This window comes from Elephas maximus, chromosome 9, assembly GCF_024166365.1.
Source record: "Elephas maximus indicus isolate mEleMax1 chromosome 9, mEleMax1 primary haplotype, whole genome shotgun sequence".
Lineage (NCBI taxonomy): Eukaryota > Metazoa > Chordata > Mammalia > Proboscidea > Elephantidae > Elephas > Elephas maximus.
The window spans coordinates 93,647,787-93,662,693 of NC_064827.1; the positions used below are offsets into that span (position 1 = coordinate 93,647,787).

Below are 14,907 nucleotides of genomic sequence, written 5' to 3' on the forward strand. Positions count from 1 at the left end.
GAAATATTAAAAAGTTGAATGGTAAACCGCAAGCTCTCCAACTGTAGAAGCTTTAAATGTTATGGGTTGTGGCTGCCTGTCAGGGATGCCCTGGAGGTGGTTTCCTTATTTAGAAAGATGTACAGTTAAAGTATATCTAAGACTTCGTCCTACTCAAAGCCTCTCATCAAGGAAATTATTGTAATAGCTCAGTAGTTTATGTTAAGGAGTCCCTTGGTGGTACAAAGGTTAAGCACTTGACTACCAGCTGAAAGCTTGGTGCTTTGAATCCACCCAGCAGCGCCTTGGAAGAGAGGTCTGGTAATGTATCTGCTTTTGAAAGGTCACGGCCTGGAAAACCCTATGGAACAGTTCTACTCTGCACATATGGGGACACCATGAGTCAGAATCAACTCAACGGCAACTAACAACAGCAGCTTATGTATAGTATTTAAATTCTAAAAGTCACTTCTTTAAACTTTTTTTTTCATACTTTATTTTTCTGTATTGTCTGTTTTTGTCAAAATTGTCTTAGAACGTTGAATAGGAGTCTTTGTGCTAATTGGTGGTGAATTACTCTTCTTCCAGATTCAAGGGCCCACTACTTTTGGAACATCACAGATTTCACAGAAAATGTTTCCTGTCTTGGAACTTCCGCCCATTATAGAAGATGGTAAAATGAAGCCGTTTAAGGAAATTTCACTTTTTAAAAATATGTTATGAAAATAATTTTCATTTTGAAATATATTTTATTGAAATGGCCATGTTAAAAAATTCAGACAACAGCAGATATTTGTATATTTTCAAGAAATTTTTACAAAAATTCCTTTAAAGTGATATAATTTGGTTGTTCCTTAAAATTGCTTTTGCAGTGGGATGAATTTTTTTTAAACACAAGGACCGCTAGTACGTTAATCACCTTTATCCTGCTCTGAGCTAAGAGACCTCATGAAATTTCACAGATGTCAAATTTGTAATGTGTTATTTGGAAAATTTTGGTTATAGTAAAAAAAAATTTTTTTTCATATAATCTCTTTTTGGCTAAAAAGGATATTTCACATTTTATGTGAAATATATTTCACATATATATGAAAACTTGTAAATATTTTTATATCAAATATCTGCTTTTTATTGGCCACAAGGGTAATAAAAATTAAACGTATTTCCAAATTCTTAGGATTTTTAAATTTGTTAAATGTTAAAAAACAGAGATTGCCTGATGCTCTAGAGGAGATTTTCCTCAGTGTGTGATGACTGGGCCGGCAAGGGAGTAGATACTGCTTGTGAGGTCATCTACCCTAAGTTCAGTCTTAGATTATTAGCGATATACTTTAGATCATTTTAGTTTCCTTCAGTAACCTCTTTTAGAGCTTTACTACTGGCTTGAATGCTTTTCAGTTTTCAGTCCTTTTTGCTGTGTTATGTACCAATTTTTAATATTAAATTTTAGAAGTATATTTCTAGAAACCTCGGGGCCTGCCCTCTGCTTCTAATATTGCAGAGTTTAGAATTAAGTCCTGTTATACTGGAGCCCTGGTGGTGCAGCAGTTAAGATTTTGGCTGCTAACCAGAAGGGTAGTGGTTCGAGTCTACCAGCCACTCCTTGGAAACCCTATGGGGCAGTTCTGCTCTGTCGTTATAGGGTCACTGTGAGTCAGAATCAACTTGAGGGCAACGAGTTTGGTTGGTTGGTTTTCTTTAAAATACTATCTAGGTAGAGTCAGCGTATTGCATGTTCCTGTGAGTATTCATGTTATGTATATCATTGGCATGTTAACTTGCTATAAAAATTTCTTAGTTTTTAGATAGAATATTGACTTTAAAAGGTTCTATTCATTAAGCTAAAGACTGCATTTTATAATTTTACGTACATTTTTCTGTCATCAAGAATATTGTCTGTTCAAAGGAAATATTCTTTTCTATTTAATTCTCGTGTTTACTTTCATTTTTTGAAATAGACCCTTAGTGTTTAAATGTTTATCTCTATTTCCAAAAAATTATACAAATGTTATAATTAAATCAGTGGTTTTGATTATTAATTGAAACATGTTTTATGAAATTTAGACTCAGAGGAGGAATTTTTTGATGCACCATGTAGTCCGTTGGAAGAACCTCTTCAGCTCCCGACTACAGCTAAATGTTCTAGACACAGACAGTTTCAAAAGCAGGACTATTCAAAAAATATGACTGAGTGTAAAATTAGATTTGAAGTACCAGAGGTATGTGTCATGGTAAAATTAATGTGACCTCCTTAAATAGTTTGTCATTTCTACCATTGGTAGTCTATTTATATGTCCTCATTGCTGATAGACACTGTTGTTTTCACTCTGTTAAAGCTAAATCCAGATGTGGCTCTGTTTTTTTCTTTTTTGAAGATTAACTTTTCCTAATCAGGAATTAAGTGCTTCAGTAACATTGTGGGTATTCAACATATATTGAAAATGATTATCTATACAATGTATGTGTGTGTGTGTGTGTGTGTGTGCATACAAAAATCTCTCCCAAATTTTGAATTCGTAATATATGAACTTATATCATTTGTATACCTCATATGTTCATATATAACTGTAATCTACATAAACAATATTTTGTTTTATGTAGTGGTTGTTTCTCTTTTCCTTCTTTCCAGGTTTTGATTCAGTTTTATCACCTTGTTGGAGATTGTGAACTGCCTGTGGTAGAATTTGATGTTTTAGGATTGGGGACACAAATTGAGTTTAGAACATATGATTTGAAAGCAAATGCCTTTTTGAAAGAGTTCTGCTTAAAATGCCCAGAATACTTGGGTAAGAATCTCTAATTTTTTTTTCTTTTATACTTGGTGGCAATATACACAACTAAACATACGTCTGTTCACAGTTTCTACATGGGCAGTTCAATGATATTGGTTACATACTTCACAATGTGTCACTGTCACCATTCTCACTCTACCTAGATTGTTACTAGTATTAATTTGGACTCTCTCCCTTTAGGTTAACTGTTGTCAGTTTGAACTCAGATAATTTTTTATAAGAGTGCAAGGCTCAAGGCCACCAAGGATTTCTACTTTTTAAAATGAGTAAATTAATTTCACTGTTTGCCTACCTACTGGAGACTTTAGATCTCTGGGCTTTCTATCAGTATATTTGCTAAAATATTCTCAGAGAAAGATTACATTATGAGTTAGTCTTTGACTCTTATATAGTTGGAAATTCAGGTGGATAGACCAAGAGAAAATGAAGATTATTCTTTATTAAGAAAAACAAAATATTTGTGGTTGAATTTTAACTCTTCTTAAGTGGATACTAGAAGACTGAATTAGTTTCGTAATGCTGCTATAACAATCTACCATAACCATAGTGGCTTAAACAGCACAAATTTATTGTCTTATAATTCTGTAGGTTAGAAGTCTGATACAGTTCTCACTGGGCTAAAAATTAAAGTCTCAGCAGGGCTGTGTTCCTTTTTTGGAGGCTAATTTTTTTTTTTTTTTTAAGGGAGGATCTGGAAACCCTAGTGGCATAGTAGTTAAGAGCTACAGCTGCTAACCAAAAGGTTGGCAGTTTGAATCCACCAGGAGCTCCTTGGAAACCCTATGGGACAGTTCTACTCTGTCCTGTAGGGTTGCTATGAGTCGGAATCGACTCGACTGCAACAGGTTTGGTTTAGTTTAAAGGGAGGATCCATTTTCTGGCTCATTCTGGTATTGGCAGAATTCAGTTCCATGCTGTTGAGTCTCCCTTTCCTTGCTTACTATTAGCTGGGGGCTTTCCTTCGCTCCTAGAGGCCTCTCTGTCGTCCTTGCACTTTTGCCCTTAGTTCCTTACGTCTCAAAACCAAAAACAGGACATCGAATCCTTCTCATGCTGCCATCTCTCTGACTTCCTTTTCTGCCCTTTTCCATTTTTAAGAACTCATGTGATTAGGTTGGCCTCACCTAGATAATCCAGAAAAATATCTTTATTTTAAGGTCCTTAACCTTAATCAACTCTGCAAAGTTGTTTACCGTATGATATAACAAATTCTCAGGTTCTCAGGGAGTAGGGTGTGGGCATCTTTAAGGGTGCATTATTCTGCCTGTCATACTTTATGTCCCTGAATCATGACGGATGAATTAAATGATCTTTAAGAAAATACTTTTGTTTACTCTGCTATGTATTGAGGAGGGTGTTATTTATATTTTCCCTTTTACTTTTTTGTTTTTTTCTTTGAAAGATAATTCTGAATGATGGAATGATTAAGACAACTCTTCAGTAGTTTAATTTTATTAAACTTCTTTGTGGCATAATAACATATATATGTAGAGATGACATAAAAAAATAAAGGTGGCAGTGTTTTAACTTTATTTTTGAGATCACAAGAATGTGTTCTGCTTACATATGTATAAAAGTACTTTCTACTGTTCAGATTCCAATATTCCTTTGATGATTGACTTTCTAATATTTATAGTTCATTCACATTTTAAATTGAAACCGTCTTATGAAATGTTTTGAACTCATTTTGGGAGTTTTTTTTCCCAATAAATTGAAATACTTAAAATAAGAGAGTTATAGAACTAAATTGAAAGTGAAAATTTAAATCCTGACTTCTACATATGGGAAATTAAGAAAGGTAGTGAGTATGCCTATATACAGCCTGTTTTCTTAGAGGGAGTGGGAAGAAATGAACAGCACAGTTTCTTGCACAAAGCAAATGAGAAGTAAATAGTTGTTGAATGAGTGAACATGTGAAAAAAGTAGAGACCTTCTTAAGAGTTGTAATGTGGCTAGCACCAGCAGTAGAAGACTGGCGTATGTACTATGCTTTTAAATTTTGGAGGATTTTCTAGAATTTGTTGCATTTTTTTTTTCTCAAGAGAAGTATGATTGGCATGTAGTCTTTTCCCCTAGTATGTAGGTATTAATTTCTAGCATCCATAAGTAATTCGATATTGATAGTTTTAAAGCCTTTGTACAAAATACTCTTCTACAGCAGTGCACCCACTTAGTTTCTTAGGTTGTGAGTGGAAGTATGTTTTAATAGGGTTTATTGTAATCTAAGCTGATATACAGAACTTCTCATTATGTAGCTGATCTCTCTTCTCAAAAACTGGCTTTTCAGGGACTCTACCAATTTTCTTTCTAGCTATTTCTGTGGCCCAGGGCCAGAATTCTCTTCATGTCCTTTTGTTGTTCTTAGTAACCATTCTGTTTTTTTCTTTAGCTGTTTGCTAATTTTTTTCCTGACAGGTTACCTAGATTTTGAGGGGTATGAGATGTTAGTGTTGTGGCATAAGAGAAGGGAAGCGAAGTGTGAGGAGAAATCAGATTTTTAGAGTTTAAAATACAGGAGGGACCCTCACGTGGGTAAGACAAAATTTAAGACTCAGAACTGATACAAGAAAACTTTGTTTTTTAATTCTGTAATCATTAATACTGCATTTATTTTCAGTTAGAGTTTTCCTATGAAAGGATAATTGTAAAAATTATTTTTAGATGAAGACAAGAAACCAGTTTATGTGATTACAACATTGGATAACACCATGGAAGACCTGTTAACACTGGAATATGTGAAGGTAAGCAGTTCCAGTTACATCTGTTTCATATGGTAAGTGTGCTGCTGAAATAGTATAATCCAGTTTTATGAATTTAGTAATGTTCTAAATTATTTTAAATTTCATCTTCATTCCAATGTGGTCTCTGTAATTCCTAAAACTTTGAGTTTTTTTTTTTTGTATCATCTTCCTCTATTAAATAATCGTGATTTATAAGTACTTCATATAGCAAAATAATAAGATTCTTATGTTCTAAGTAGAAATGACCTGCTGTGTTTGATTTTTCCCTATCATTATATTAAAAAGGAAAAATACTATTCAGTCTTGTTGGAATTTATTTTGGTTTGTGATGTGAGATGGATGAGGCTTTCACTTGTTTTCACACCCTTTTCTGAAGTTACCTAATTTTCCTGCCTTCGTCCATTTCTTTCCTATTGATTTATAACGTCCATTTTATCACATTTTAAGTTTTACTATGTGCCACAGTCTATTTCTGATCTATTTTAGTTTCTGTTGACTTATTTTTATGTGCCACATTGTTTTAATAATTGTAATATGCATAATGCTAAAAGAGCATTTTATCACTTTTAAGGTCATTTTTGCTATCCAGTATTTTGGCTATCCAAATAATTGGATTTTCATTGTGTATGCATTAAATGGCTTTTAAATTTACAAAAGATTTCTAGATCTAAAGAAAACATAGAGTATTTGGATACTTACTTTACAATGCTATCACAAATTTTGTTTTCAAATACAGGAAGAATTAGGAAGGACTTTTTTTTTTTTTTTAACAGAACTGCTGGTGACTGCGTGGTTGTATCCACACTTGATAGTGTCTATTATTTCCACTCTTGGTAATAAGAATGATAGCCTGTAACATTTATTGAACATTTGCTTTGTGCCAAAGAGTCTCGTATTTTCCAAATTTCTTTTGTTCTGATGAAGCAGTTACTTGTTTAGGTAAATTACACACACACACAAAACTGGAAAATTATATAAATGTATATTAAGACATCATGTAGGTGTGTATACCTATGTTTTCCTAAGATATTCTAACAGATTTGTTTTCTCATTGGATAGGCAGAAAAGAATGTATCAGACTTGAAGAGTACCTATAACAATGTTGTGCAACTACTCAAGGTATAAATGAATAATAACTTATTTTTAATGAGGTAATGCATCTTTATTTCTAAGTAGATGTATTATGAAAAGTATTCCCTACCTAAAATTGTAAGATCCTTGAGGATACAGAAACCCATCACACCACCAGGGCTCCTTAAGGATGCAAACAGAATATTGTATCCTTTCTATCACGAAGCATTGTGCCTTATACAAAGCAGGCAAGCAAATGCTTATTGCTCTATTACTAAAATTAGCTTTGTTCTTTAGGTGAACTTTTCTTCTTTGGATATTCATTTACACACTGAAGCACTTCTGAATACCATGAATTATTTTAATAATATCCTTCCACAATCAGAGGAAAAATCAGCCCCAGTGCATATTGTGGAGAATGAAGACAAAGGAGATGTCATTAAAAAATTATGTATGTTTCTTTAACATTGGATATTTTTACCAAGTACAGTGATAAATTTACTCTCTGGCTTTATTATTAACTTATAATATTGGCTTCAGAATTCTAATGCCTAGATTAAAATATAGATGGATTCGTTATATACCAAGTTAATTTTAGTAAATAATGGTAAGGGAAACTACTGCTGAAGAAAATGTGAGTTTTATTTATCATATAATATTAAAATAATTAGATTAGAAAATGTGACTAACAAAATTTAAGTTACATTGGAGAACTTTTTTTGAAAATCAGATTACTTAAATAAGCAGTGAAAAGTTGCAGTTTTGGTAATGACAAGTTGACCTAGTAGTCATTAAATCTCAGAAGACTTACGACTTTAGCTTCTTTTTTTCTTCATTGTATGAATATATCACAGTTTATTCATTCTCCTACTTATGAACATTTAGATTATTTTCAATATTTATATTAAAAAATGTTGTTAGGTGTCGTTGAGTCAGTCCTGATTCATAGCAACCCTATGTACAACAGCCTGGTCTTGCGCCTTTCTTATAATTATTGCTGTGCCTCAGCCCATTTTTGCAGCTACTGTGTCAGTACAACATGCTAGAAACAGTCATCTACATATATGCCTATGGTCACGAGCTAGTGTTTCTCTAAGGAGTAGAATTATTGGGTTGTGGGATATGTATATTTTCAGCTTTACAGGATGTTGCCAGATTGCTCTTCAATGTGGTTGTTAGCTACAATTTCTTAGTTTCAAATGTTTAGATTCCCCTAGGAACAGTGCTTTCTTTTGTCCACTTATTTGTTTTTATTTGGCTCTGTATGCATTAGATTTGGTTGTTTTTCAGAATTCCCCATTTGGTAGGGAGTATTTTATTTGCTTCCAAACGAATTGAAAATAAGGTTTTCTCTGGTATTATGATTATGATTTGGTATGATATTTCAGTTACTTTGTAAGGGTCATGGGGTAACTACTGAAAGTTTTTCCTTTTGTTTTGCAATTTGATTTTTTGTGTTTTGCAGCTTCTAAACTATCCAAGGATGAAGATATTATTACCTTGCAGATACTTGCAGAATTATCGTGTTTACGGATTTTTATTCAAGACCAGAAACGTAAAATTTCTGAAATTAAAATTGAAGGTAATAAATTTCAGAGAAAAATAAATTAAAAAATATTAAATTGAAGAAAAGGCATCTAATCATCCTTTTCTCCCTATAGGACTTGATTCTGAAATAATTATGAGACCTAAAGTAACTGAAATAAATGCAAAGCTAAGAAACATAATTGTTTTGGATTCTGATGTAATGGCTGTCTACAAAAAGGTATGAATTTATTTTTGTTAGCTAATGTTGTTGTTGTTAGATTCTGTCCAAGTTGATTTTGACTCATAGCAACCCCATGTACAACAAAATGAAACACTGCCCGTTCTAGTGCCTGCCTCACAATCGTTGGTATGTTTGAACCCATAGTCGCAACCACTGTATCAGTCTGTCTCATTGAGGGTCTTCCTCTTTTTCCTTGACCTTCTACTTTACCAACCATGATGTCATTCTTTGGGGACTGATCCCTCCTGACAACATGTCCAAAGTACGTAAGGCTAAATCTCCGCATCCTTGCTCCTAAGTAGCATTCTTGCTGTACTTCTTCTAAGAAATATTTGTTTGTTCTTCAATTTCCTTCACCAGCACCATAATTCAGATGCGTTAGTCCTTCTTTGGTCTTCTTTATTCATTGTCCAAATTTTGCATGCATACAAAGCGATTGAAAATACCATGGTTTGGGCCAGGCGCACCTTAGTTCTCAAAGTGACATCTTTGCTATTTAACATTTTAGAGAGGCCTTTTGCAGCAGATTTGTCCAATGCAATGCATCGTTTGATTTCTCGACTGCTGCTTCCATGGGTGTTGATTTTGGATCTGAGTAAAATGAAATCCTTGACAATGCCAGTATTTCCTCCGTTTATCATGTTGCTTATTGGTCCAGTTGTGACGATTTTTGTTTTCCTTATGTTGAAGTGTAATCTATTCTGAAGACTATAGTCTTTTATGTTCATCAGTAAAGGGCTTCAAGTCCTCTTCACTTTCAGCAAGCAAGGTTATGTCACCTGTATATTGCAGGTTAATGAGTCTTCCTCCAATCCTGATGCCGTGTCCTTTGTAATAGTCCAGCTTCTAGGATTATTTGCTCAGCATATAGATTGAATAAGTATGGTAAAAGGATACAACCCTGACACATGCCTTTCCTGATTTTGAGCCACGTGATATCACCTTGTTCTGTTTGAATGACTGCCTCTTGGTTAATGTACAAGTTCTGCATGAGCACAATTAAGTGTTCCAGAATTCCCATTCTTTGCAGTGTTACCTATAATTTGTTTTGATCCACACAGTTGAATGCCTTTGCATAGTCAAAACACAGGGGAACATCTGTCTTAGTTATCTAGTGCTGCTGTAATAGAAATACTACAAGTAGATCATTTTAACAAAGAGAAATTTATTCTCTCACCGCCTAGGAGGCTAGAAGTCCAAATTCAGGGTGGGAGCTCCAGGGGAAGGCTTTCTCTCTCTGTCTGCCCTGGAGGAAGGTCCTTGTCATCAATCTTCACCCGTTCCAGGAGTTTTTCGGCTCAGGGTCCCCAAGACCAATGGACATGTGCTTCTAGCTCTTCTTGCTTGGTGGTAATGAGGTCCCCTGTCTCTCTGCTCGCTTCTCTCTTTTATATCTCAGGAGAGATTGATTTAAGACACAACCTAATCTTGTAGATTGAGTCCTGTCTCATTAACATAACTGCCTCTAATCCTGTCTCAGTAACATCATAGAGGTAGGATTTACAACACATAGGAAAATCACATCAGACGACAAAATGGTAGATACTGGGAATCAAGGCCTAGCAAAGTGGACATATATTTTTTGGGGACACAATTCAATGCATGACAACATCTTTATGATATTCTCTGCTTTCAGCCAATGTCCATCTGACATCAGCAATGGTATCCCTCATTCCATGTCCTCTTCTAAATCTGGCTTGAATTTCTGGCAGTTTCTTGTCAGTGTACTGCTGCAACTGCTTTGGAATTATCTTCAGCAAAATTTTACCTGTGTGTGATAGTAATGATATTGTTAGACAATATCTGTGTTCTGTTGGATCACCTTTCTTTGAAATGAGCATAAATATGAGTCTCTTACAGTCAACTAGATAGCCTTCTTCCAAATTTCTTGGCATAGATGCATGAGCACTTCCAACATTGCATCCACTTTCTGAAACATCTCAATTGGTATTCCGTCAATTCCTAGAGCCTTGTTTTTCACCAGTACCCTCAGTGCAGCTTGGACTTCTTCCTTCAATGCAATCAGTTTTGATCATATGCTACCTCCTGAAATGGTTGAACATCAACCAATTCTTGTTGGTATAGTGACTTTGCATACTCCTTCCATCTTCTTTAGAGGAATTTTTCATTTACCTTTGTCTTTGGGGCATTGACCCTTCACTTGGGCAGAGTTCCCCTCCCCTAGTGTCTTAAATATTTTATTCTGGGAGGAGAATAATCCCGATGGGACTTTGGGCCTTTCCGGCAGTGGAGGCATTTCCCCTCTTCCTCGCGTGAGCCAAGAGAAGCTTTCTCTAGCCTTCCACCCTGCTTCCAGTCTTCAGAGCTCCCAGAGGAGGCCTATGAAGTACCTGTGACTGAGTATGAACTCCTTTCGTATCTGTGGCTCCTAGGGATTCTGTAGCTTACATTAGTGCACAGTCACCCTTTACCAATTTGTTAAAAATTTTAGCTGAATTCTTGTCTAGCTTGTACGGTACCTGGCATCTCTTTCTTCTGTCTTCTACCACAGGTAAGCTGGTGCACATGTTCTGTCTGTCCTTGAGTGTGCCTGTTTTGCCTTAGAGTTTAGGCCATTTGGTGGTCTGTGACCTCAGATCCCTAACAGTTTCAAGAAAATTATGATTTTGTAATTTATCTGATTTTTTCTGTTGTTAGGCTGTCTCCCAGGTGGATGCAGAACTCTTTAGACTTATTTTCAGCCTCATCTTGTACTTCAGCCTTAAGAGGCTTCTCAGATCTTTGTTCTGTGGTTGGAATTGATTTGCTTATTGATGGCTCTCAGTCCGCTGCCCTTGCTTCCACCATTTAGGAGAGTCAAAAGAGCTACGAAATAAGTTAGTTTCAAAATTTTATGAACATTTCACTACCGCTATTGTATCCATCAGTTTTAATTGGTAATACAGAGCTTGAAATTTTAAACTCTTCATTGGCAGTTGATTTGGCTCTTCACAAACTAATAAGGAACCAAAGTATAGAGATAGGAGGAAACTCCTTTGAAGAATTTTAGAAATTACTTCCCATATAAAAGGAGATTTCGATATGTTGTATAGGTAGAGTTTTTAAAACTTTGACATTGATCCAAGAAATACATTTATATAGCTGCTCTCAGTATTCAAATATACACACTAAATAAAAATACATATTCTGATATTTTCTCTTCTGCTCTCCTCTATTATAAATAAAATGCTGGACCAGGCCTCCTAAATTCATCTCATGACCTATAAAGAGAGCTGCCCCCACCAATTTGAAAACCTTTGCAGTATTGGCTCTAATAAGGGTGTTAGAATTGTTGCCTTTTTTGTATTTGGCTTGAATACCTGGAAGATTTTCCAAATATGTGTGTATGTTTTATTATTTATTTTGCTATGTACTGAAAGCACATCCTATGAAAACCAAATTGTGGTAATTGAATTTTCTCTCTTAAAGGCCGTTTATATCACCGGAAAAGAAGTCTTTAGCTTCAAAATGATTTCTTACATGGATGCAACTGCGGGTTCTGCATACACAGATATGAACGTGGCCGACATTCAGGTTAATTTAACTGTTGGCTGCATTGAAGTTGTTTTTGTCACAAAATTTCTATATTCTATACTGGTAAGTGTGGTAGTAAGCTATTTTTTAAATTTATTTTTTTATGTTAGCTGGAAATTGTTTGCTGTACATCAGACGTAGGTGAAAAATAACAAGAATTCTGTACTTGACTTTTTTATTTTTCATAATCATAACCAGTTATCATAATGATTGACGTATATAACGCATTACTTACATGACATCATTTTTACATGGGAATATTTCAGTTAATTAAAAAACATATTTTATATATTAACATTTTAAATATATATGTATATTCATATGCACTATATGTTGTATGTAAGTCGAATTCTGTATTTTATACATCATTCCCTTAAATCTTCCTTTGTTCTACCACACGTCCAACTTTAATTAAAAAAAACTAAATATTTAATTGAATTTTGTTTTGGTCTCAGGTCATTATTAAAAAAGTTATTTTTTCAAGTGCATTGTAATCCTGTGAATATCTGAATATCTGGATCTTTAGGGCACATACATTTTGTTCCTAAATGAAGTGTTTTGAGTTTCTTGTTTGCATAGTTTTTGTTTGTGTGTTTGTCTTCTCCCCGTAATGTCAGCTGATTTTTTTCCCTGCAAGTGGAATATCTGTTTATAATGTCACTATTCGTTTTTCTAAAATGTTGTCTCAAAACTTTTTGGAGCAGAAACTAGATCATGAAATCTAAGGCTCTAATGGAGTAAAAAGGCCATTGTGGCAATAAATGAGTAAAGAATGTATTTGTATATTTTTTTGCATATATTTTAGGGATATACAGCCCTCATATTATTTCAGAGTTTGGAGTTGATTTTAAATAAATAGGGCTGCTGCATGTGTCATCTTTTTAATTGAGGTTACCATGGAATTTTTCCTGTAGCCACAAAATCTTTTTTGTATACTTAATAGTAAAGATGAATAAATATTCCTTGCCTGACTTCTTTTTATAACATATAAACATTATGTCACTGAGCCCTGTTGTGACTGGCTTATACCCAGAAGTTAACGAAAATAAATGTTATTTTTTCCTAGAAAATGAAAATTAACTGTAAGTCTAAGTAATTGTTTTTATGTCATGGACGTGTTTTCTTTTCCAGAATTCAGAAACTAGAAAACTTGATTTAGAGTTCTTAAAGAAGCATATTTTATTTTTGTTTATTTTTTAAATCAATGGGCCTCGACTCTCTGTCCGGTGAGGTTGTGTAGAGAAATGTGATTGCTTAGTCATTACATTAGGGAAAGTAAAGTAATAAGGGAATTAGATACAGATGAGACATCTGATGTCCACATTTTGCTTTGTTCCAAGGACTAAGTTTTTATGATTTTATTGTATTAGTGTATCTGTATCTTTTTTTTTCCAATGTTTTGCAGCAGAAAATTAGGTTTATTGGGCAGTCAGGCTTTGAATAAATAATGCTTAGTTGTACCAAGTAAAAGTTTTTCTTATGGATGTAAAATCATAAACATCAATGTACATTTAATAAGTCTTACTTGCTAATAATAACTTCAAGAATATGCTTTTTTAATTTTTTTTTTTTAAATCTTTCTAGGCTTTTATAGACAATTTTCAAGCAGCCAAACAAGCCTTGACTGAGGCAACTGTTCAGGCAGCAGGAATGGCTGCTACTGGTGTAAAAGAGCTGGCACAAAGGAGTTCCAGAATGGCACTGGATGTTAACATCAAAGCCCCAGTTGTAGTCATCCCACAGTCTCCAGTTTCTGAAAATGTTTTTGTTGCTGATTTTGGACTAATTACAATGACAAATACGTTCCATATGATAGCAGAGAGTCAGAGCAATCCCCCACCTGTTATTGATTTGATAACGGTAAAGCTGAGTGAAATGCGACTATACAGGTAAGCTTTTCCCAAGTTTATCTGTAGAATGCAGTCATGTTTTGACTCATTTGCTTTAAAGGCCTTGGTACTGTGAGTCGTCCTGTTTACAGTGGGATTTTATTTTAGTATAACTATATTCAATTTTTTAATTCTTTCTCCTCCAAGTATTTTTTTGACAAGATCAATTATAGGCCGAAAATATTTGAAAATAGCTCTTTAGGTAGTAAGGAAAACTGTAAAAATTATTATTTAAGAAAATGTATTTGTGCTTCTTTGTAGTTCTTGGTAAATTATAAAGCTGTGGAAGAAATGGGGAATTTTGTAATTTTTGTAATTATAAGACTGTGGAAGTTGTGGGGGAATACCTAATTTTACATTTATTCACTTTGCAAGCACAGCATCACCCAAACTTATATATCAGCTTTGTGGTGTGAATTTGATGCTGTAAAATTTTTTAGAATAATAGAGTACAACCTTATGTACTGATCAATGGGGAGAGGATTAAGAATTAGGGGAATTAATGAATATCCAGGTTTTCCCAGAGTTTTTATACTATGTGCTCTGTGTTTCAGTCCTGTTTCTAAATATCTGTTCTGGATTTATTGCCCTGTTCTCTTTCAACCTGGATCCGTCTCTTTGTATTCCTCTCTTTGTATTTGCCCTCTTCTTTCTTTCTGACATTTTTCTTTGATCTCATTCTTTTGTCTGTACAAATATATTTCTGCTTCATTTTTCACTTACTAACTCCCAGTGTCTGTTTTTTTTGTGACAGGCCTCTGGCTAGTCTGCCTTGCCCTCCCGCCCTTCCTTCCAATCAATAGAATATTTTTAAAGCAGCTTTATTGAGATATAATTGACATAATTGCATATATTTAAAGTGTATAATTAGATAAATTTTGGTATGTATACACTTGTGGCACAGCTTATGTAGAATATTATTGTTCCTTAAATATTTGGCACACTAGAGAAGCTATCTGTGCCTGGAGTTTTCCTGTAGAAAGTTTTTAAACTACAGTTGCCATTTTTTAATGGATTTAACATTATTCAAGATACAGTTTTTTCTTGTGTGATCTTGGTAATTTTTTTTTTTTTTTTGGAATTTGTCCATATCTTACTTGTAGAATTTAATGACATAAAGTTATTCATAATGT

General features: G+C 34.2%; 1 protein-coding gene across 3 annotated transcripts in view; it reads left to right on the forward strand.

Annotated features, from left to right (window-relative positions):
• Positions 1 to 14,907, forward strand: part of VPS13A (vacuolar protein sorting 13 homolog A) — a 263,707-nt gene that overhangs the window by 127,550 nt on the left and 121,250 nt on the right. For all 3 annotated transcript variants that reach the window (XM_049897014.1, XM_049897015.1, XM_049897017.1), the window contains exons 24-33: positions 568 to 652; positions 2,044 to 2,198; positions 2,609 to 2,765; positions 5,433 to 5,512; positions 6,572 to 6,631; positions 6,881 to 7,034; positions 8,049 to 8,165; positions 8,245 to 8,348; positions 11,781 to 11,948; positions 13,470 to 13,774. In XM_049897014.1, the coding sequence (XP_049752971.1) occupies positions 568 to 652; positions 2,044 to 2,198; positions 2,609 to 2,765; positions 5,433 to 5,512; positions 6,572 to 6,631; positions 6,881 to 7,034; positions 8,049 to 8,165; positions 8,245 to 8,348; positions 11,781 to 11,948; positions 13,470 to 13,774 (1,385 nt within the window). The remainder of the gene's footprint in view (positions 1 to 567; positions 653 to 2,043; positions 2,199 to 2,608; positions 2,766 to 5,432; positions 5,513 to 6,571; positions 6,632 to 6,880; positions 7,035 to 8,048; positions 8,166 to 8,244; positions 8,349 to 11,780; positions 11,949 to 13,469; positions 13,775 to 14,907) is intronic.